This window comes from Coregonus lavaretus (assembly GCF_964263955.1).
Source record: "Coregonus lavaretus genome assembly, chromosome: 9".
NCBI classification, from domain to species: Eukaryota; Metazoa; Chordata; class Actinopteri; order Salmoniformes; family Salmonidae; genus Coregonus; species Coregonus lavaretus.
This window is the reverse complement of record NC_139996.1, coordinates 6,919,269-6,944,159: the sequence shown is the minus strand read 5'-3', so window position 1 is coordinate 6,944,159 and position 24,891 is coordinate 6,919,269. Positions and strand designations below refer to the sequence as shown.

The following is a 24,891-nucleotide window of genomic DNA, read 5'->3' as shown; positions in this document are numbered from 1 at the left end:
TCTTTGTTTTCACATGCAAAAGTAATTACTTTTGATAAAAACTGATTATCTGCCTTCCCAATAAAACTATTTAGAAAATTTGAACATATTTTATGGTAAAGAGATGTATGTTTCTGTTACTGTTCGATTTGAGAATGGCGCTCCTCCCTCGCCGCTTTTGCCCGTTCACGTCATGGCCATAGCCCGGTGCCCCGCGGTTCAACATAATCGAATCCGCCCAGTTGCTCGCCTGTAGTTTATTTCAATTGGGGATTGGAGGAGAAATTAGCTGGGGGATGCAGAAGACGAATGTCAACCGACTTTGATGGTTAGTATTCGCATGCTGCTGCTCTAAGTAGAAGGCTAGAATAAACCCCCCTCCCTGCACCTGTCCCGCTGCGTCTCGTGGTCGCGCAGGAGTTGAATCTCGAGGCGATTTCACTCACTTTCATTGTTGACTACAGCGTGGTGGCTTGTGGTTGTAGCTCGTGAATATGACTTCGACATACAGCGGTCTGGATTTTCATCCGGATAGGATGGTAGAAAGCCGGTTGATGATGAGCTCGGAAGATACAATGTAAGTAACTGCTTGTTATTAGATTCTAATAACCGACATTTAAATAAATAATTCATTGCATATAAACTAACGTCCACAAAGTTGCATTCAACGCACTGATAATTTACGGACATGTCTGAGTAGTATAGCAAGTTAAATGGATGGGTGGGTAACTAGCTAGCTAGTTAGCTGAAAATGTGTTTACTTCTTGGCTAAGGAAATGCTAGTGAAGTGACATGTGCTTCCGGAGTTAACATGTTCCAGACAGTATCGGACTAGGTAGTCGTCATTCTAAAGTTTATTCAACATAGCCAGTTAGAAAGGATTGCTTGTGTGTTTCGGTGTCTTTACTGTGAGAGCCGAGGAAAAACCAGCACACGCGGCAGCCGCCCTTTTGTTTTTTTTTATGCTGCTTGAGCGGAACGAGAGGAACAGAGAGGGCAGCAACGGAGTCTTCTGTTCTGTAACAGGTAGGCCATGATAGAAAATTGCTAAATAAAAAGACGAAATTCTACCCCATTGCAACGCTTTTGATATCAAGTCGATGTATTGCATAAGTCGCTATAATGTAACGTTATGTTTCGTTTTCACGAGATACAGTTCGTGCATTTGTACTCGATGTTTCACGAGGGGCAGGCAACTGGCTACGTTTCTTTGTAGCGAGTAGTTCCCCGTTAGCAATCGATTTCCCGTAATGGAGGTTCGTGTAGGGTGGCTTGCAGAACACACGTGGTACGTTCTTGAGCAATTTAATGGACATCTTGTGACCGCCGAAATAGAGTGTTAGGAAAGGAAGCCAGTCAACAACACAAATACATGTTGTTTTAGAAATGGCCGGAGGCTAATTCGGCTTACCATGACTGGATTCCAACTCTCAACCATAGAAAGGGTATACAGCTCAAGGCTGTGTGTTGCTCAGGGAGAGTTCACTCTGAAACCCCCCTACCCTAGTTAGCTCTAGAAATGGGCTTGGCCCTGTAACGTTCCAGAAACAACTAAAACATAGCCTATTTAGCTACAAATCTAGCTGCATACTTAAACATGTTTACAGCAACCCCCTTACCCTGATATTGATTATTAAATGGGCTGATCAATGGATTTGCAGTAAAACATGGTGAATGACAAATAGCCTATGATTTCCTGCTAGATGAGAACACACTGGAAGCATTAAGCAAGAGAGGGATCCATTTTATTTTTTTGTATCTGCAACAAATAGGTTTGTCATAGGAACTCTGTCGATCCCTAACCTGTCCAGCACACCACTGTTGTTGGATGATGGATTTATTAATGATGTTACTGTGATCCCCTCCAATCACTCACTACACCTCTCAGCTGAGGTCAACATCATACAGCAAGTATCCTGTAGTAACTACATGCACTTGAAATGAGACACACAAACTGAAAAAAAGAAAAGGTTAACTCAACAAGGGATGATTTAAGTGAGTGAAAAGGTAATCATGGCTGTCTGGCACTTGAATTATTGTGGGTCTAAAGCCTAGCTGTGGTCCGGGACTGGAGCAATTAAATAATGGAATCCTATCTTTTGGTGTTGGACACACACGGCTGATGCAATCTAAACCCAACTCATCTGTGTGTGTGTGTGTTCTGTGATTTGATTGAGCCTCTGATAAAGGACAGTGAGATGGTGAATATCTGGGCTTAAGTGTGATCCATTGGCAGCGAACACTGACATGGGGAGCATCCCAAATGGCACCATTTTCCCTATATAGTGCACTACTTTTACCCTATGGGCCCTGGTCAAAAGTAGTGCACTATATAGGGAATAAGGTGCCATATGGAATGCAAACAGTGTGTTATCTGGGCTAATCTAGATTTGATGATGCCGTGATCCCATTGTTGTGGACTGACAGATTAAATAGTAAATAGACGGCTAGGAAAAATATACAAACTCTCTTGGTATATAGTATGGTCTACATCTTGTCATGAGGTATTAAACTCAGGCGAGCAGAACCTTGAGACTTCCTTAATATTAGAGAAAGAGCACCAGCTGTTAACAGACACACACCCCTGCCCCCTTTCCTGACGCTGTCATACGGTCTTGAAGATGCATAAAAAAACAGCTAGATGTATATTGTCCTTGTTCAGCCACGACTCTGAGGAAAATAGGATGTTACAGTTCTTCAGGTCCCGTTGATAGGATAGTCTCGAATGGAGGGTAGAGGCAGTCCGTCGGCCTCTCCTTAAGCAGACTCTTCAGAGTCTCTGGAATTGGGGCCTGGTCCGGGGTGAGCAGTATGTCCTGCTCCGCCAACACGTTAAAGTAGAAATCTTCATCCAAATCGAGGTTAGCTGTCTCTGTTCTGATGTCCAGGAGTTTTCGGTCATAGGAAACTACGGCGGAAACATTATGCACAAAAAAGTTTATTGCCGCAAATAAACACACAAAATAGCAGAATTGGTCAGGAGCCCGTAAAACGGCAGCCATCCATTGCAGCTCCATTCTATACCATACCAAAAACGCCAAAGGAACCTGTTTAAATGACTCGCGCCTCTCCCACCTGGACAAGAGGAACACCTATGTGAGAATGCTGCAACTGGACTTCCTGACGGGCTGCCCCCAGGTGTTGAGGGAAGGCAACAACACATCCGCCACGCTGACCCTCAACACGGGGGCCCCTCAGGGGTGCGTGGTTAGTTCCCTCCTGTACTCCCTGGTCACCCACGGCATGACTCCAACGTCATCATTAAGTTTGCCGACGACACGACGGTGGTAGGCCTGATCACCGACGACGATGAGACAGCCTATAGGGAGGAGGTCCGAGACCTGGCAGTGTGGTGCCAGGACAACAACCTCTCCCTCAACTTCAGCAAGACAAAGGAGCTGAACACAAGCATGCCCCCATTCACATCAACGGGGCTGTAGTGGAGCGGGTCCACATCACTAAGGATCTATCATGGTCCACACATACCAACACTGTTGTGAAGAGGGTACGACAACGCCTCTGCCCCCTCAGGAGGCTGAAAAGTTTTGGCATGGGCCCTCAGTTCTTCACATTTCTACAGCTGCACCATTGAGAGCAGCTTGACTGACTGCCTGGTATGGCAACTGCTTGGCATCCGACCGAAAGGCGCTACAGAAGCCCAGTACATCACTAGGGCCGAGCTCCCTGCTATCCAGGACGGCTATACCAGGCGGTGTAAGAGGAAGGCCCTAATAATTGTCAGACTCCAGTAGGGCTGACCCAATTTAGTCGACTTGTCGATTTGTTTGGTCGATAGGCTGTTGGTTGACAGAGATTTTTTTTGTCCAGCAGTTGCAAAACTTTTATTTTTTATAACACCTCTTGAGGCCTGTCTCAGTGGCCTAATCCATTGTGGAGGCTCACCAGTAGTACATTTACTGTTAATTCCCATAATTTCTAATCTTCAATTTATTTGGTTACTGTAATTTCTGTTAATGCATTCAAAATATTAGGATTATGATTGTTAGTCTTTTACAGTTCTCATTGTAGGAGTGGACACTTTGTTTGCAGAGCGCACAACCTAGGCTACACTTGTGAGAAACAAATTTGGTTTATTTCATTCCATTTACGAGTTGTCAATTTATTCATTGTGTTTTGTTTGGAGCACGCCTGTCAATGTTGAGTAAGGATGTGCACCTGATTATGCGTAGAAGTAGGCTACCTGGCCTGGATGGAAATGCAGGCTTATAAATGTGCCCGTTTAGGGATCTGATAGTATTTCTGATTGGCTTAACTTACCACCACTAATGAGCTGTGTAGCATCTCAAAGTAAGTTTTTTTCTTCACCGCATACAGCAAGTAAATTAAGTGTTTTTACATCCAAACTATACGATGTTGCAAGTTTGTTAGTGCACGCTTCTGGTAGGACCAAGTTGATTGTATCAACAATGTTTAAAGTTCCTTGCAGACAGGCCATGAGTAGCCAGTGTGATTTATTTTTATCAGGATATTTTCTAGCTGCAGTGTTTTTATTTGTTGACTTTATGTAGGCTATTTTTACATGTTTGGTGATGGCAATAGAACTTACTTTTAGATAGTTGAAACTCATAACTGGCACGCAGATTGGTAGAAATGGTGAGATCAAAAGGAGAATGTTGCGGACCCCTGGTGTAGCCTATTACCGGCAACTTCGTGAGCGTAATGGCAGAATCTGCTAAGGCCAGCAGCAGCGGGAGGAGGTTCAGGAACAGGTTATTTTCATCTGGTTTGGCTGTCTTGATCTCTAGCTCCCTCTTGAGTCATTTGTCTTAATTATTTAATCACGGTGTGCTTAAAGCATCAGACAAGCTCAAGTCTACATATAGTTGATTTTATTAAAACACATAGGGTGTGTCTATATGGAAAAAATACATGTTTTAACATTCCTACCAGTAGATTTGTCGAAAGAACAGATTACTCTTGGTCGACCAAGATTATTATTTTTTTGTTGGACATCCCTAGATTCCAGCCTAGCAAGTCAGACTGTTCTCTCTGCTACCGCACGGCAAGCGGTACCGATTCACCAAGTCTGGAACCAACAGAACCTGACCAGCTTCTTACCCCCAAGCCGCAAGACTGCTAAATATACTAAACAAAAATAACGCAACAATTTCAAAGATTTGGCTCAGTTACAGTTCATAAAAGGAAATCTGTCAATTTGAAATAAATTCATTAGGCCATAATCTATGGATTTCACGACTGGTCAGGGGCACAGCCAATCAGAATTCGTTTTTCTCCACAAAATGGCTTTATTACAGACATAAATACTCCTCAGCACTCCCCTCCCCTCAGACGATCCTTCAGGTGAAGAAGCCAGATGTGGAGGTCCTGGGCTGGCGTGGTTACACGTGGTCTGCGGTTGTGAGGCCGGTTGGACGTACTGCCAAATTCTCTAAAACAACAAGCTTCTTGATATGCCACACCTGTCAGGTGGATGGATTATTTTGGCAAAGGAGAAATGCACACTAACAGGGATGTAAACAAATTTGTGCACAAAATTTGAGAGAAATAAGCTTTTTGTGCGTATGGAAAATTTGTGTGATCTTTTGTTTCAGCTCATGAAACATGCGACCAACACTTCACGTTGCGGTTTATATTTTTGTTCAGTATAATTAGTCCGGGTAGCTATTTGGTTAACTATCTGCATTGACCCTTTTTTGCACTAACTGTTTTAACTCATCACATGTTTATTATCTATCATGTTGCCTAGTCACTTTATTCCTAGTTATATGTACATATCTAAGTCAATTATCTTGTACTCCTGCACGACTCAGTACTGGTACCCTGTGTATATAGCCAAGTTATCGTTACTCATTGTGTATTTATTATTACTTTTATATTATTACTTTTATATTATTTCTCTTTTCTTTCTCTCTCCGTTGTTGGGACGTAAGCATTTTACTGTTAGTCTACACCTGTATACGAAGCATGTGACCAATAAAATTTGATTTGAGCTGGCTGTCTGTTGATCTGGGCAAAGTGTGGCCTCTTGGCACGGAGTCCTGGGGCTGACAGTGGCGGCCAGCTGTTCTCATATTGTGTGTGTGTTCAAGAGGGAGAAACGGCTGCGAGGGCTCCATTCTGGCTTGTCACCTGTTCCCCTGCTGCTGGTTTGATGTTGGATGCATCCTGTATCGAGGTTTAATTAACTTTGTCTGGTCCAAAACCAGTTCGACCTAGGCCTACACCTTCACCCAAACTACTTATGCCGTGGCCTACATCGACTTCAACCCTCTCTCTCCTGCCCTTTCTTCCTAGTTCCTCCCAAGTGTTTGAAGTTGCAACAGAATATTTTCTGTTCTTTTTCAAAAGTTACTACATAGCCCTGAGTCTAACCTACATCTTCACCCCTCTTCTTTCCTTACCGCTCCTCCTACATCTCCAAGTTCCTCAGAGTGTGGTTTGAGGTTGCAACAAAGTGCTAGGCTTTCTTCTCTACTTTCCAGCAGACTACATCGTCCTAACCTACATGTTCACCACTTTCTCTCCTTTCCGCCTCAAAAGTCCAAAGCCTCCCAAGTTGTTTTTGTTTGTGTGGTTTGAGGTCGCAACAAAATATTCGGTATATGTCAACCTTCACGCTTGGATGGCCTTGTGGCGTGGGTATTTTGCAAACAAAAGATACATTTGCCAGTTTTTTTGTGTGTACTTGGCACAGTGAGATAGCTAGTTATTTAGGCTACCCATATACAGCACTTCTGCTTTGCTGGCTAATGTCTGGTTGGCTGATACTGGGGCCGGGGCGATGCAAGGGTCGCAATACTCATTAGTATTGTTGCAAGGAAATAAAACACAAAGCAGATTTATCTTCTTTAGGAAAACAGCCATAATGTTGGAAACAAAAATTGTTGACACGCAGAGTCAATTTATTTTCTAGCTATAACACACTATTTTACATACAGCAGGTTTTTAAAGTACCAAAGACTTTTGTCTGCTTCGTGTTTTTAATTTTTGCAGTGGAAAAAATATTGCGATACTGGTGTTGTCCCGGCCCTAGCTGGTGTACACTACAGAGCACTGTAACAGAGAATAGAGCCTAATATCAATTCACATTCCATGCTCAATGTTAGATTTGGAAATGGCAAACATTGTGACAGGAAAGTGTCTTGTATTCGACTAGTGCCAAGGTAAGTTGAAAAATCCCATTATGTTGTATGGAAGTTGGAACATCCCTATGGCACATGATGAGTGGCACATCATGATATAGGAGGCTAAGCCTTGCTAATAGAATCTTGAAGATTGCAATGGCATGCACATGATCTAGCAGGTGACCACAGACTCATGGTACACAGCACATGGGATGAGTTGGCACTGTCTGTTGTCCAAGTTGAGTGGAATCTGCTGAGTTGTGTTTATGATTGGCGTAAACAACGCAAAACGTTTTCCAGTGAAAATAAGCATTTCTTATTGGACAAGTCCAGGTAGTCCCAGTCCCCCCCGTTTGTCTGTTTAAAAAAAAAAAAAAAACAGCCCTGTGTAGTCCCTCTCTGTTTCAGCCATTTGTGTTGGGTAGGGTTTAGGAGCCAGGAGGGTGTGTGTTGGCAGGTTGACCTCTCCCTCTTGGTCAGAGGCCTACGTGGAGCAGAAAGCCGCTAGCTAGCTGGTGACTGACAGTTTTAAAGAAGCCCTCGAGGGATACCATTTAAAGCAATAAACTGTACATAAAAATAACTGGCCTTGAGTAGGGTTCTTATTTTTCATTTTTAAATAATGTTATTTGTTGTTAAGGGCCAGTTTCAAACAGCAGTTTACTCTGGTCTTAACAGCTACAGTAGTATCTTATTTTCTTTATGTTGAGTGCTTTTCTAAGCACGGACTAGGAACCTCTGTTTTCCCTGGGTCTACCATCAGTTTCTATGGGTCTCTATTAGGCTGCTATTCTTTCTTCTGAGGACCCATCCCTGCTATCCTGGATCCCATCATTCAGTTTGGATCCTAGGTTACGAGCCTGCTGCTCCTGCCAACAAGCTTCTCTTCACCTGATGCTGGATTTGCATGCTAGCTCCAGTTGGATGAGGTGTGACCAGACCACGGTTGATTTGGAACAACCTCAGCCAGGTTCCTATGATCTTCTAGAGCATTCACTCACACCTGCTTTACTTTGAATCCTTATTCTGGAGACATTTGAGTGTCCATTTAATTCATGCAACCATTCATCCATTCACACCCTGACTCAACTCTAATTTGCATCCCTCAGCCTTAACCACCGTCACCTGGGGACACTCACTTATTCATTCATTCCTGCTTTAAGTTCAATTCATAACCACGGTCACCAGGGACACTAATGGGGTAGGTCTTGTCATCATGCTGTTAACGTGGAGCTCTATTCACAGCCCTGTCTTAACATGGGGCTCTAGTAACAGCCTGTTGTTAACATGGGGCTCTAGTAACAGCCTGTTGTTAACATGGGGCTCTAGTAACAGCCTGTTGTTAACATGGGGCTCTAGTAACAGCCCGTTGTTAACATGGGGCTCTAGTAACAGCCCGTTGTTAACATGGGGCTCTAGTAACAGCCCGTTGTTAACATGGGGCTCTAGTAACAGCCCGTTGTTAACATGGGGCTCTAGTAACAGCCCGTTGTTAACATGGGGCTCTAGTAACAGCCCGTTGTTAACATGGGGCTCTAGTAACAGCCCGTTGTTAACATGGGGCTCTAGTAACAGCCCGTTGTTAACATGGGGCTCTAGTAACAGCCCGTTGTTAACATGGGGCTCTAGTAACAGCCCGTTGTTAACATGGGGCTCTAGTAACAGCCCGTTGTTAACATGGGGCTCTAGTAACAGCCCGTTGTTAACATGGGGCTCTAGGAACAGCCCGTTGTTAACACGGGGCTCTAGGAACAGCCCGTTGTTAACACGGGGCTCTAGTAACAGCCCGTTGTTAACACGGGGCTCTAGGAACAGCCTGTTAACAAGGGGCTCTAGGAACAGCCTGTTGTTAACATGGGGCTCTAGGAACAGCCTGTTGTTAACATGGGGCTCTAGTTACAGTCTGTTGTTAACATGGGGCTCTAGTAACAGCCCGTTGTTAACATGGGGCTCTAGTAACAGCCCGTTGTTAACATGGGGCTCTAGGAACAGCCTGTTGTTAACAAGGGGCTCTAGGAACAGCCCGTTGTTAACATGGGGCTCTAGTAACAGCCTGTTGTTAACATGGGGCTCTAGTAACAGCCCGTTGTTAACATGGGGCTCTAGTAACAGCCTGTTGTTAACATGGGGCTCTAGTAACAGCCCGTTGTTAACATGGGGCTCTAGGAACAGCCCGTTGTTAACATGGGGCTCTAGGAACAGCCTGTTGTTAACATGGGGCTCTAGGAACAGCCTGTTGTTAACATGGGGCTCTAGTAACAGCCTGATTGGACACATCTTTCTTCATCAGGGGAAATGCAACAATGGAAATGAGGCCATATTGAGGCAGAATTGGAGTTAATGCTGGGAGGAAAATGTCTTTATGGGGCCCTAATCAGATGACTGATGTACTGATTATAGACCAGGACAACAGTCTTCCAGCAGATTGCAGCACCTTGTATGGAATTCAGATGAGATGTCACAGACCCAAGAAGGTGTGTGTGTATGTACAGTGGGGAGAACAAGTATTTGATACACTGGCGATTTTAGCAGGTTTTCCTACTTACAAAGCATGTAGAGGTCTGTCATTTTTATCATAGGTACACTTCAACTGTGGGACGGAATCTAAAACAAAAATCCAGAAAATCACATTGTATGATTTTTACATAAACAATTTGCATTTTATTGCATGACATAAGTATTTGATACATCAGAAAAGCAGAACTTAATATTTGGTACAGAAACCTTTGTTTGCAATTACAGAGATCATACGTTTCCTGTAGGTCTTGACCAGGTTTGCACACACTGCAGCAGGGATTTTGGCCCACTCCTCCATACAGACCTTCTCCAGATCTTTCAGGTTTCTGGGCTGTCGCTGGGCAATACAGACTTTCAGCTCCCTCCAAAGATTTTCTATTGGGTTCAGGTCTGGAGACTGGCTAGGCCACTCCAGGACCTTGAGATGCTTCTTACGGAGCCACGCCTTAGTTGCCCTGGCTGTGTGTTTCAGGTCGTTGTCATGCTGGAAGACCCAACCACGACCCATCTTCAATGCTCTTACTGAGGGAAGGAGGTTGTTGGCCAAGATCTCGCGATACATGGCCCCATCCATCCTCCCCTCAATACGGTGCAGTCGTCCTGTGCCCTTTGCAGAAAAGCATCCCCAAAGAATGATGTTTCCACCTCCATGCTTCACGGTTGGGATGGTGTTCTTGGGGTTGTACTCATCCTTCTTCTTCCTCCAAACACGGCGAGTGGAGTTTAGACCAAAAAGCTCTATTTTTGTCTCATCAGACCACATGACCTTCTCCCATTCCTCCTCTGGATCATCCAGATGGTCATTGGCAAACTTCAGACGGGCCTGGACATGCGCTGGCTTGAGCAGGGGGACCTTGCGTGCGCTGCAGGATTTTAATCCATGACGGCGTAGTGTGTTACTAATGGTTTTCTTTGAGACTGTGGTCCCAGCTCTCTTCAGGTCATTGACCAGGTCCTGCCGCGTAGTTCTGGGCTGATCCCTCACCTTCCTCATGATCATTGATGCCCCACGAGATGAGATCTTGCATGGAGCCCCAGACCGAGGGTGATTGACCGTCATCTTGAACTTCTTCCATTTTCTAATAATTGCGCCAACAGTTGTTGCCTTCTCACCAAGCTGCTTGCCTATTGTCCTGTAGCCCACCCCAGCCTTGTGCAGGTCTAAAATGTTATCCCTGATGTCCTTACAAAGCTCTCTGGTCTTGGTCATTGTGGAGAGGTTGGAGTCTGTTTGATTGAGTGTGTGGATAGGTGTCTTTTATACAGGGAACGAGTTCAAACGGGTGCAGTTAATACAGGGAATGAGTGGAGAACAGGAGGGCTTCTTAAAGAAAAACTAACAGGTCTGTGCAAGCCGGAATTCTTACTGGTTGGTAGGTGATCAAATACTTATGTCATGCAATAAAATGCAAATTAATTACTTAAAAATCATAAAATGTGATTTTCTGTCTCTCACAGTTGAAGTGTACCTATGATAAAAATGACAGACCTCTACATGCTTTGTAAGTAGGAAAACCTGCAAAATCGGCAGTGTATCAAATACTTGTTCTCCCCACTGTACATACACACACACCTTGCCTTGCCGGAGTGACTCAAGGTGCAGGCTGCCCTTCCTGTGTGTCGTCGTTTCATGAAATCTTTGTGGTTTCCAGCATTGTAGTGTTGGCACACACACACACACCGGAAACCAACAGCTGCTATTTCTCTGTTGCTTGTTGTAAACTGCCTTGTTGGAGTGAGAGGTGGATTATTATTATTTTTTGTTTTTACATAGTCAAGTGGTTCTTTTTAAAACGATCCCAACCAAGCCAAGGAAATGCCTTAGGCTTATATTCTAAGTTGAACTTGTTGGTGTTAACGCTCCATTCATTTAGGGTGCATACAGAACCCAACAATGCCAGGTGACTCATTTTGAGAAGATGGCTGTCATGTAGTCCAGTATATAAGCCTAGTATTGGTGACTGGTCTCTATAATGGGAGCTACTAGGAAAGATATAGCAGAAGTGTAGCTGACATGCTTCTGCGGTCAAATCACAGCAAACGGCCTGTCCAGGCATATGGTCCCGGTAAATCATGTTGTTTTATGGTAAGAGCGACAACGGGTATGCTAATTTCAGACTAGCCGGGGCTCCAGAGGACTCCAGGGCCTGTCAGCTGCTCCCGGGTGTCTTTGGGACAGGTCACCTGCCATGTCACAGGGCCGCCAGGCCTCACTGACTTTTTCTGGTCTGGGTTGTACTCATTGGGGCACACTGTAGCAAAACGCTTTGCAACTTTAAAAAAAAGGACAAGTGTTTTCTCCTTACTGGATACGTTGGAGACTGTTCCATTTTAAAAATGTAATATCCCCTTCTCTTCTCCTCCTCCGCTTGGATAGAGCCCTCAAGTGACTATTCATGACGTTATTTTTGGTTGGAAGTTTAATTGAACAGTATAAAACAATCAGAATGGAGAAAACCCAATTTTTCAAATCACTTAGCATTTACAGTGCCTTCAGAAAGTATTCATACCGCTTGATTTAATCTACATTTTGTTGTTAGACGGAATTCAAAATGGATTCAATGTTTTTTTTCTCTCTCACATATCTACACAAAATACCCGATAATGACAGTGAAAACCATGTTTTTAGAAATTTTAGCAGATGTATTAGATGAAATACAGATCGAATTTACATAAGTATTCACAACCCTTTGCTATGACACTCCAAATTGAACTCCGGTGCATCCAATTTCCTTTGATCATCCTTGATGTCAATGCTACTTGATTGGTGTCCACCTGTGGCCAATTCAATAGTTTGAACATGATTTAGAAACACACCTGTCTATATAAGGTCCCACAGTTGACCGTGCATGTCAGAGCAGAAACTATACCTTAAGGCAATTACAGGCAAATCCTTGATGGGAACTTGCTTCAGAGTAGTGCAAACGACCTTAGAATGGGTGCGAAGATTTACATTCCAACAGGACAATGACCCCAAGCATACAGCCAAAGCAACGCTGGAATGGCTTCAGAACAAGAATGTGAACGTTCTTTGTGGCCCAGTCAAAGCCCAGACTTGAATCCCATTTAAAATCTGTGGAAAGACTTGAAGATTGCTGTTCACCAAACGAACTTAACAGAGTTTGAGAAAATCTGCAAGGAAGAATGGGAGACAATCCGCAAATCCAGATCCGCAAAGCTGATGCAGACACACCCAAAATGACTCAAAGCTGTAATCGCCGCCAAAGGTACTTCTACAAAGTATTGACTCAGGGATGTAAATACTTATGTAAATGAGATTTCTTTTTCAAAACGTTTTTTAAAATTTTTTATTCTAAAAACATGTTTTCACTGTCACTGTGTGTGTAGATGGATGAGATTTTAAAACAAATATTTGATCCATTTTGAATTCCGTCTGTAACACAAAGTGGAATAAACCGAGGGGTTTGAATACTTTCTGAAGGCGCTGTGTGTTTCCACCCTAGGGTCATGCACTACTCCAAAGTAAATTTAGAATGTTTTATTATTGGAAAAACATAATACAGTCAAATGTAGAAAACAAAACAAAAAACATATTGTAATGACACTTTGGCCATATCTCCCAGCTGTGATTCACACCACACGCATGGCGTTATCAACATAATCATATTATATGTGACCAGGAGAAGTAAGACCAGGCACTCAGCAAAATGGTGCTGCGTTGGCACTCTTACACCACTTGAGATTTGTGTATGTATGTATGTATGTATGTATATATATCTATCTATCTAATGAATGAGTAGGTGTGTTCAAACTTTTTATTGGTACATGTAAGAGTTCAGAAGGCAAATCACTCAGCAAAATGGTGTCAGGAGGCTGCCTGGGTCTGGCTACTAGATAATGGTGTCACACGACACAATGCCCACTGGTTTAGTTAGACGTAGCGTTGGGTGGGAGGATTACAAAGTGTCCCTCTGACTTGCTTACAGGCCCATTGTTACCGTAGAGAGAATCTATCTGTGGAGTGTTCTCTCCAACATCTGAACAATATGCGATTGTTTCCCCTGTTGCTGTGCTGGGGATGGCGTAGATAAATAATGAGTGGAATGGAACCCGCCATCACTGTAGCTTCACTTGGAATGGGGGATGGCCATTCTAAGAATTCTATGTCTATGGAATGCTGGTAGGTTACTCCTTGTTCCATCGCCAACCAAACCAGCTCCTGAGAGAGAGAGAGAGAGACACGGTGATGGGCTACAGGCAACAGTCCTCTCTGCTTACTGATCTCCCTGTGTTTTTTTTAGAGGTGTGGAGAGGGTAAAACATTTTTGCAACGAAAATGGAAAAGGAGCTTTTTTTTCTTTTTGGACAAGTTCAGTCCTTCCTGTGTTTCGGACTGCCATCTTTCGATTTGTGCTGACTGACCCTGCTGTGTTGGGGCCTTCCTGCTGAGAGGATTCTGTGTCGCTAGCTGTCAGGGGGTGGGTGGCGGGGCCAGTGAAGTCACCCCTTGGTTTTGTGTGGACTGTAAAGCGTCTTTCTATGCTTCCAATTTCAGGCTTTTTTTTGGGGGGGGTACGTCTTAATAGCTGTTTGGATGAATTGACTCCAGTAGGACGGTTTGTGCCTCTATTTTTCCACTAAAATAAGTGTGATTTGTGAAGAAGTGTGTTGGATTTGGGTCTTTTCTAAGAGTTGGATTTCCAGAGGACTTGTCAGTAAGCATGTCGTTTTAGGTCGTTCCTTGGTGTCTCGGCCGAGCGTTTGGGCTCTATGTGTAAGAGATGGATGGCTCGTGTCCAAAGGTCTGTATACTTACTCTCCTATCCTTTTTTATTTAGCCTAGTCACCCTCACCCTCTTTGTTTCCCTCAGGCCCTCTGCTTACTATCCCATTAGAATGAATCATCAGCCGTGTGTGTGCCAGCCGTCAGCTTGCTATCCACCAGGAGTCCCTCTGGTCGTTATCTGGCTGGGCAGACAAACACAAACTTGTGTGATCCTCTGGCTCGTGTGCTCTGCTGTGAGTGAATGATACCTTCCCATTGGCATTACCTCTCTGTACCTAAGAGACTATAGGGCAGGGATCATCAAATAGATTCAGCCGCTGGCCGATTTTTATAAATTTTTTAAATAATTTTAGTTTTGATGGTCGGGGGGGGGGGACATACTTACAAATAATTTGTAGGCTGCAAATTGACCGCAAGAAGCCCAAACGACTAAAACGTAATCATTTCAGATCTTGCTTACATTTGTAGACGATCACCTGTCTCTCTATTATGCTTGGGAATACTTGGGAACAGATTTCTTAGATTAAAAACACTTGGAGTTGATTTTCTGGTGTTTTTAGTCTTATGTTCAACAATAAATTCCACAATTTAAAAAATGTTTTGCTCAGAAAACTTGAGGGGCCAAATAAAACCAACCAGTTGGGGAACCCTGCTGTAGGGCCGTAGTCACAGCTAACTCCCCTCCCTCCCAGCTAAATGTGGGACCAGAGTCGTGGCCTCCTGGCCCTCTTCCAGCCTGGCTCAGTCAGGGGGGGGGCTATGGTCAGCGATTTGTGAGAGGCTGCCCCCTCAGCTTCCCAGCCTGGCTCAGTGTAGGCATGTTCGGAGAGAGGCTTCTGCTGTGTTGTAGTGGACTGTGTGGTATTGGTATGCTACTGTGAGTGGTACGCTCACGAAGTTGCCTGGCCTGCTGTCTGACACTCCATCAGTCTATCCTAGTGGGGTTCTGTTGGCTAGGCTGCTGTGCTGTGTAGAGGACTGGGCTCCATCAGTCTTAAGTCTAGCCTTAACTTAATCACCCTGAGAATGCTGATCTCCTCCTCTCAGGGCCCGGCAAACAGCCTAGCGTTGGCGCTGACCCACCCTGAGAGAGAGAGCGAGAGTTGTTTGTGTGTGGGTCGTGTTACCGTCTCGCTGAATTGTTTTGTTTTTAAAACGGTGCACGTTAAAGTACTATTTCATTGGCTGGTAAAGTAAATACAACAAGACAAAAATCATAAAGACTAAAACAAGGATTAAAAGGACAAACTGTTAGAGGAACATTAAACAAACAAGCCAATCAACTCCCAATTGGTGGGAGGAGCCAATAGTTAGGTTACCTCCAGTCATTAGCCACTGACTGAAAATGGGACCCTTCAACAAACTAACACATTTTAGCCTACATTTAATGATAAAGATGGGGATTGTCTGGTCTTTTTGGTGATTGTGTGTCATCTTTATCACGTATCTGTTTTTCTTTTTTTGTCTTCTGTCAGCCAGACTGGTTACAGTTGCGAGCTCTAAAATGTATGTTAAAAATTAATAAATAAAATATGTAGTGCCGTGGTACAGATGTGACAAACTATCACTAGGGAATTGCGTTGCAGCAATTGTTTTGCCAATACTGTAGCACGACTTAACTGCTTTAGTGCCTGGCAACTGTACCAGCCACACTTGACTGGTAGGCCCAAAAGTACGTTTCAGGTCCTGGTACAGTCTAATAACCTCTCCTCTCCCCACGCAGCAACGGCAGCAACGGCAGCAAGATGAACGGTTCCATGGAGAACCTGGAAACGCCCGACCATGACTCCATCAAGATGTTCGTTGGCCAGATCCCCCGCTCCTGGACAGAAACCGAGCTCAAGGAGCTGTTTGAGCCCTACGGTGCCGTGCACCAGATCAACATCCTCCGAGACCGCACCGCCACACCCCCCCAGAGCAAAGGTAAGGGGGAGACGGGCACAGAGCGAACCCACGCACACATTGCACCCAGACACCCGCAGACCCGCAATAAATCCTTTCTATACCGGCGGAAATATATTTACAATAGCCCAGACCCTAAAGGCCAAAGAGGACCAAAACACAGACAGGAAGACATGATGCCAGCACCAATCAGTGTCGGTGTTGACGACAAACGCAGGCGCTGCAAGCTGTTTGTGCACACAAAGTTGCTCGCTATGTTTCTAAGTCTGACTTACTAACATAATAGAACCTTCTGTTTGTATTTTAAGGGTTATACAAAATAACAACCCTTCTTACACCTGTGCATTATGGAAAACCATTATGTCTTTCCTCCGGTGAGAGGGAGAGAGATTATTTTCCATTAAGACATCCATCCATTAAGACACTCACCTTTTTGAAAGAGTGCCCGAGATTAGCTGTTTCGTTTAGGCAAGACAGCGACGTGGAAGCCTGCCGTTCTGAAGGGCTCGCGTGTGAGAGGCTTGGGTGATACTCCGGTATATGGTGTAAACGGTATATTTCGAAATACCGATGGTATGGTTTTCAATACCGTAGAGGTGCGTGCTACCCCACTGTTAAAGATGTACTATGCAGAAATCGCTCTGCCATTTCCTGGTTAAAAAAAATGAATAGTAAGCTTAATTTCAGTTTAATAATCAGAGTAGACGATCATTGTACCGTCTAAGCCACATTTGAAATAGCTTTTCCATAACCAAAAGTATTGTTTTTGGCTTTTTGAAGCTGGTGTACAAAACCGAAAGTAAAAGACGAAAAACGGAACTTATGAACGGGAAGCAGAGAAATAGAACAGATCTACCAATGAGAATGACGGATCTATAACACACATTTCTATTTGAATTTGGTCGGGTCGCCCAAAAAGTTACACATTGCAGCTTTAAGTATAACTATAAGAAATCTAAGATTATTATATCCATATAGCTATGCATTTGGTTTGCTAGCTAAGTGGCTAGATGTCAAGATCATCTTCTTGGTTACAGCAGAGACATTCAATCCCCTCCTGGATCAAAGATCCCTTTTGTCTACATTATTACAAAAGTTAATAGTGCCCCTTGTGTGCACATTTGGTAATACGTATACCCCGGTATGGTACAGAAACGGTATGAAAATCTGCATTCCGCCCAACCCTAGTGTGTGCCACTGAAAGTAACCAGCCTCCAGGTGAACGTAATAACAGAAAGACGGCTCCTTCGCCATCTATGGTCTGTGAAAATTAGTCTTTCCATAAAAATAAAAAAAATTCATTGTCAATCCTGAGGGATTCAATACGGATTTAAACCCTAATCTACCAACCAGTGGTTTTTATGTGGCTTGTAGAACCTTTCTTTGATGTTGGGATTTTGTCTGGAGAGAGTGGTCTATCAGGCAGAGCCAGGAGGGGGAGGGGAGGGGAGGGGAGGGGGGGGTGTACAGAAGGCTAGGCCTAATCTGACAGTTGCAGGCTGGAATTTTCTCAGGTATGTTGTTCCCAAGTTAGTTCCCACCTCTCTGAGCTGTGATATAGTCTACTGCACTGATCTAAGCAAGCGCCACCTAAAATTGAACTACTCTCCCTATTCTGTCTGTTGTTAAATTTACTTCATGATTAGGCTTCTGTATAAACATCTAGATGGGCTAGATGGATGGATACCCAATCATCTGTCAACACAAATGAGCTTTCTGCGTACTTAATGGTCAGACTAGTGTCTGCTAGGTACTGCCCAATATAGAGCACATTGTGTGAGAGGATGAATAGTTCAAAGCAGAGGAGCTCTCGCTCTCTCTCTCGCTCTCCTCTCTCCCTACTGTCTCGTCTCGGTCTCTCGCTCTCTCTCTCTCTTCTAGGCATAGAGTAGTGTCAGCTGTGATGGCCCATTGACATGTTAATTTATTCTAATGGTTAATCTGGGTTGATCACAGCAGCCGTTTGGCTCTGCTGGCTTTATGCCAGGTTTATTCTGAACTGGAGGATAGAGACTCCCTCTCTTCCTTTCTCTCTTCCTCTGTCCCTCCCTCCCTCTCTCTCCGCCTGTTCTCCTCTAGTCAATTCAGGGGGCTTTATTGGCATGGGAAACATGTTTACATTGCCAAAGCAAGTGAAATGGAAAATAAACTAAAGTTAAATAAACAATTTAAAAAATGAACAGTAAACATTACTCACAACATTTCTAAAGGAATAGAGACATTTCAAATGTCGTCATATGACTATTTATGCCCCCCCCCCCCCCGTTGGGTGAACTGGGGAGTTTCAACAAAAGAGGCTTTGGTGACGCCCCCTGGCCCATGCTGCACTCCTCAACCCCATCCCCCCACCCCCCACCCCACTCATGCCATCCATCTTGCTTTTGTTTGAATAATCCTGATTCCATTTGTTTGTTTTGCCTGTATCCTATTTTGAGTGGTCAGATTTGAAGTGCTGTGTTTTTTTTGGGTCATGTTGACTCCAGGGTATCTTTGCGAGAGATCAAAAGGGAGAGAGGGATTTGTTTGTATTTATTTAGCCTCATCTAGGAGAGAGGAGCTCCTAACATTGAATGGCTCGACGCATATGAAGAGTATCGCATCTCTCCTCTACACATCACGACCTGGGTAGGAGAGAGGAGCTGCACTCTACAGTAACGGCATAACGCGCACACACACACACACACACACACCACACATCCTGTGAGGGAAGGGGAGCTGCACTCTACAGCAGTAGCAGCATAAAACAATATTATGTAGGTCAGAGACGCTGCAGTGCTCCACTTCTCAATCAATTTTATTTTATATAGCCCTTCTTACATCAGCTAATATCTCGAAGTGCTGTACAGAAACCCAGCCTAAAACCCCAAACAGCTAGTAATGCAGGTGTAGAAGCACGGTGGCTAGGAAAAACTCCCTAGAAAGGCAAAACCTAGGAAGAAACCTAGAGAGGAACCAGGCTATGAGGGGTGGCCAGTCCTCTTCTGGCTGTGCCGGGTGGAGATTATAACAGAACCATGCCAAGATGTTCAAAAATGTTCATAAGTGACAAGCATGGTCAAATAATAATCAGGAATAAATCTCAGTTGGCTTTTCATAGCCGATCATTAGAGTTTAAAACAGCAGGTCTGGGACAGGTAGGGGTTCCATAACCGCAGGCAGAACAGTTTAAACTGGAATAGCAGCAAGGCCAGGCGGACTGGGGATAGCAAGGAGTCACCACGGCCGGTAGTCCCGACGTATGGTCCTAGGGCTCAGGTCTCTCAGTTGGCTTTTCATAGCCGATCATTTAGAGTTGAAAACAGCAGGTCTGGGACAGGTAGGGGTTTCGTAGCCGCAGGCAGAACAGTTGAAACTGGAATAGCAGCAAGGCCAGGCGGACTGGGGGCAGCAGGGTGTCATCATGCCCGGTAGTCCTGACGTATGGTCCTAGGGCTCAGGTTCTCAGAGAGAAAGAGAGAACGAGAGAATTAGAGAGAGCATACTTAAATTCACACAGGACACTGGATAAGACAGGAGAAGTACTCCAGGTATAACCAACTAACCCCAGCCCCCCGACACATAAACTACTGCAGCATAAATACTGGAAGCTTCTGTGCGCTTGCTCTCTCTACCAAGCTCTGTGTGTGCTTGCTCTCTCTACCAAGCTCTGTGTGTGTGCTTGCTCTCTCTACCAAGCTCTGTGTGTGCGCTTGCTCTCTCTACCAAGCTCTGTGTGTGTGCTTGCTCTCTCTACCAAGCTCTGTGTGTGTGCTTGCTCTCTCTACCAAGCTCTGTGTGTGTGCGCTTGCTCTCTCTACCAAGCTCTGTGTGTGTGCGCTTGCTCTCTCTACCAAGCTCTGTGTGTGTGCGCTTGCTCTCTCTACCAAGCTCTGTGTGTGTGCTTGCTCTCTCTACCAAGCTCTGTGTGTGTGCTTGCTCTCTCTACCAAGCTCTGTGTGTGTGCGCTTGCTCTCTCTACCAAGCTCTGTGTGTGTGCGCTTGCTCTCTCTACCAAGCTCTGTGTGTGCGCTTGCTCTCTCTACCAAGCTCTGTGTGTGTGTGCGCTTGCTCTCTCTACCAAGCTCTGTGTGTGTGCGCTTGCTCTCTCTACCAAGCTCTGTGTGTGTGCTTGCTCTCTCTACCAAGCTCTGTGTGTGTGCTTGCTCTCTCTACCAAGCTCTGTGTGTGTGTGCGCTTGCTCTCTCTACCAAGCTCTGTGTGTGTGCGCTTGCTCTCTCTACCAAGCTCTGTGTGTGTGCTTGCTCTCTCTACCAAGCTCTGTGTGTGTGCTTGCTCTCTCTACCAAGCTCTGTGTGTGTGCGCTCCCAGCCCAGAGAAACTGACAGGCTGGAACGCCACTGGCGGTCTGCTGGGGCGGAAGGATGAGAGGATTCTTCTCCTCTCGTTCTCTCACCCCCCCCCCCCCATTCTCTCTCCCCCCCTCTCTCGTTTTCCCTCTTTCTCTCCCCCTCTCTCATTCTCACTCCCCCTCTCTCATTCTCTCGTTCTCCCTCTTTCTCCCCCCCCCTCTCTCGCTCTCTCCCCCCTCCCCTCCCCTCTCTCGCTCGCTCTCCCCCCTCGCTCGCTCGCTCTCCCCCCTCGCTCGCTCGCTCTCCCCCCTCGCTCGCTCGCTCTCCCCCCTCGCTCGCTCGCTCTCCCCCCTCGCTCGCTCGCTCTCCCCCCTCTCTCGCTCGCTCTCCCCCCTCTCGCTCGCTCTCCCCCCTCTCTCGCTCGCTCTCCCCCCTCCCCCTCTCTCGCTCGCTCTCGCTCTCTCTCACTCCCCCCTCGCTCGCTCTCTCCCCCCTCTCTCGTACTCTCTCCCCCCACTCTCGTTCTCTCGCTCCCCCCACTCTCGTTCTCTCGCTCCCCCCACTCTCGTTCTCTCTCTCCCCCACTCTCGTTCTCTCGCTCCCCCCACTCTCGTTCTCCCCCCACTCTCGTTCTCTCGCTCCCCCCACTCTCGTTCTCTCTCTCCCCCCACTCTCGTTCTCTCTCTCCCCCCACTCTCGTTCGCTCTCTCCCCCCACTCTCGTTCTCTCTCCCCCCACTCTCGTTCTCTCTCTCCCCCCTCTCCCCCCTCCCCTCTCTCGCTCACTTCCCCCTCACCCCCTCTCTCGCTCGCTCTCTCCCCCCTCTCTCGCTCGCTCTCTCCCCCCTCTATCGCTCGCTCGCTCCCCCCTCCCCCTCTCGCTCGCGCCCTCCCCCTCTCGCTCGCGCCCTCCCCCCTCTCTCGCGCGCTCTCCCCCCTCCCCCCTCTCTCGCGCTCTCCCCCCTCCCCCCTCTCTCGCTATCTCCCCCTCGCTCGCTCGCTCGCTCTCTCCCCCCTCTCGCTCGCTCTCCCCCTCTCTCGCTCTCTCCCTCCCCCCTCTCTCGCTCTCTCCCTCCCCCCTCTCTCGCTCTCTCCCTCCCCCCTCTCTCGCTCTCTCCCTCCCCCCTCTCTCGCTCGCTCTCTCCCCCACTCTCGTACTCTCTCTCCCCCACTCTCGTACTCTCTCTCCCCCACTCTCGTTCTCCCCCACTCTCGTTCTCTCTCTCTCCCCCACTCTCGTTCTCTCTCCCCCACTCTCGTTCTCTCTCCCCCCCACTCTCGTTCTCTCTCCCCCCCACTCTCGTTCTCTCTCCCCCCCACTCTCGTTCTCTCTCCCCCCCACTCTCGTTCTCTCTCTCCCCCACTCTCGTTCTCTCTCTCCCCCACTCTCGTTCTCTCTCTCCCCCACTCTCGTTCTCTCTCTCCCCCACTCTCGCTCGCTCGCTCCACTCTCGCTCGCTCTCTCCCCCACTCTCGCTCGCTCTCTCCCCCACTCTCGCTCGCTCGCTCCACTCTCGCTCGCTCGCTCCCCCCTCGCTCGCTCGCTCCCCCCTCGCTCGCTCGCTCCCCCCTCGCTCGCTCGCTCCCCCCTCTCGCTCGCGCTCTCCCCCCTCTCGCTCGCGCTCTCCCCCCTCTCGCTCGCGCTCTCCCCCCTCTCGCTCGCGCTCTCCCCCCTCTCGCTCGCGCTCTCCCCCCTCCCCCCTCTCGCTCGCGCTCTCCCCCCTCCCTCGCGCGCTCTCCCCCCTCCCCCCTCTCTCGCGCTCTCCCCCCTCTCTCGCTATCTCCCCCTCGCTCGCTCGCTCTCTCCCCCCTCTCGCTCGCTCTCTCGCTCTCTCCCTCCCCCCTCTCTCGCTCTCTCTCCCCCGCTCTCTCCCCCACTCTCGTACTCTCTCTCCCCCACTCTCGTTCTCTCTCTCCCCCACTCTCGTTCTCTCTCTCCCCCACTCTCGTTCTCTCTCTCCCCCTCTCTCGTTCTCTCTCTCCCCCCTCTCTCGTTCTCTCTCCCCCCTCTCTCGTTCTCTCTCTCCCCCCTCTCTCGTTCTCTCTGTACCATTTTCTGTGTACTGTATTGTCTTTAAATGTGTGTTCACATCCATCACACTTATGTAATGGAGTGCCATTCTGTCTGTCGAAGCGTGGGTGTTCAGCCCAGTGGCCCTCTCTCTACCACAGACCAGTGATCCTGACCGACGGCTCGCCCCTTGGTCTCCTGCTCTCTGCCCTTTCTGTGGCAGTACAGTTGTCATGTGTGTCGACTATAGCCTTCACCCTCACCCCCGTCTCCTTATCTAGCCCATCTGCCAGCTAGGAGCCACTGCCTGTCCCATGTATGCTCTGCATTGTGTACTGTATGTGCAACCGTTGGTGCTAAAAAATAACGGGCACATGTTCTAAACATGTGACATGGTGCATACCGTGTTCTATTTACATTCTGTTGTCTTGGAACAGCGTTGCGTTACTGTTCTGTCATTCAATTCTGTCTTCCACCTTCTCTCTTTTTCTCTCCTCTCTCTACAGGATGCTGTTTTGTAACGTTTTATACCAGAAAAGCTGCCCTGGAGGCCCAGAATGCATTGCACAACATAAAGACCTTAACTGGGGTGAGTAAGCAGGAGGCGTGTGTGTGTGTTAGGGCTAACCCCATTTACTCGACTGGTCGATTGTTAGTCGTCCAAGATTTTTTGTTGTTGTTGAGCAGTGGCAGATATAAGAAAAAATGTATGACACGAGACACCTGTCTGATTCACGCCTGTCTCAGTGGACTAAACTATTGCAGAGTCCACTGTGATGGCACACCAGTAGTACATGTACTGTTAATTCCCACCAACCTAGGCTACACTTGTGAGAAATGTTTTTGATTTATTTCATTCCATTTACGAGTTGTCAATTTATTCATTGACAGGAGCGCTCCAAACAAAAGACAATCTTGAGTAAGGACACACACCTGATCATGCATTAAAGTAGGCCTAGACTACCTGGCCTGCGTGCAAATGTTGGCCTGTAAATGTGCCCATTTGGGGATCTGGTACTGTTTCTGATTGCCTTAACTCTCCATCACTGTGTAGCTTCTCACAGTAATTTTTTCTTCGCCTCAAACATCAAGTGAACAATGTCTGTTTTTACATCCATTGAGAATGACAATAGTTCCTCAACGTAGCCTATTTGAAAAATCTTTCCAGCTCTCTCCCTTTCGATAACCACTCCGCATGAAAGGGGGAAAAAGTAATGCTCTGGTCCGGTGGAAACGTCATAAAATAGGCCTACCTGATGGTGGCGCAGTGCGGTCGTGTATTCTGTAGTGTCCTCGTGTAAATAGCCTGTTTTTTTGTCATTTTTTTGGTATATATTTCTCCATCTCACTTTCCATCCAACTAAATATACTTTCCTGCAACCCGCCTCACCCAATGTGGAAGGGATTCTATTATTTCTTTATACCTTTTTTATCTAGAACCTCCGGCGGAAACTAGCTACTTGCTATTAGCCACCGTTAGCGGTCTTCACCATTGTCCGTGGCCTGCACTACCTACCAACCAGGTCTAGCCTGGACAATTATCGGCCAGTCTGCACAGCGCGCTATCGACCCAGAGCATATCAGATTTTCTGCCGGAATCACTGGACCTTAACAACGGTTCATCGCAACTAGACTTCTGTAACCGTAAAAGCCTTGGTTTCTTGCATGTTTAACATCAGAAGCCTCCTTCCTAAGTTTGAGTTATTCACTGCGTTAGCACACTCCGCCAACCCTGATGTTCTAGCAGTGTCTGAATCCTGGCTTAGGAAGGCCACCAAAAATGCAGAAATGGCCATCCCCAACTACAACATTTTCCGTCTAGATAGAACTGCCAAAGGGGGTGGAGTTAGCCTGCAGAGCTCTATCATACTATCCAGGTCTGTGCCCAAACAGTTTGAGCTTCTACTTCTAAAAATCCACCTTTCCAGAAATAAGTCTCTCACTGTTGCCGCTTGCTACAGACCCCCAGCTGTGCCCTGGACACCATATGTGAATTGATTGCCCCCCATCTATCCTCAGAGTTCGTACTGCTTGGTGACCTAAACAGGGATATGCTTAACACCCCGGCCATCCTACAATCTAAACTAGATGCCCTCAATCTCCCACAAATTATCAAGGAACCTACCAGGCACAACCCTAAATCCGTAAACATGGGCACCCTCATAGATATCATCCTGACTAATTTACCCTCTAAATACACCTCGGCTTTCTTCAACCAGGATCTCAGCGATCACTGCCTCATTGCCTGCGTCCGTAATGGGTCCGCGGTCAAACGACCTCCCCTCATCACTGTCAAACGCTCTCTAAAAACATTTCAGCGAACAGGCCTTTCTAATTGACC

General features: G+C 46.6%; 1 protein-coding gene across 7 annotated transcripts in view; it reads left to right on the top strand.

Annotated features, from left to right (window-relative positions):
* The first annotated feature begins 231 nt into the window (after positions 1-231).
* The window catches only part of LOC311135118 (CUGBP Elav-like family member 2), a 45,073-nt gene continuing 20,413 nt past the window's right edge, over positions 232-24,891 (top strand). For 2 of the 7 annotated variants that reach the window (XM_084169007.1, XM_084169006.1), the window contains exons 1-3: positions 253-556; positions 16,073-16,272; positions 23,057-23,139. In XM_084169007.1, coding sequence (XP_084025133.1) covers positions 474-556; positions 16,073-16,272; positions 23,057-23,139 — 366 coding nt within the window. In that variant the 5' untranslated portion in view covers positions 253-473. Of the gene's footprint in view, positions 557-760; positions 1,006-16,072; positions 16,273-23,056; positions 23,140-24,891 lie in introns of those variants that run through there. The other 5 variants (XM_084169012.1, XM_084169011.1, XM_084169008.1 and 2 more) reach the window with 4 other exon arrangements.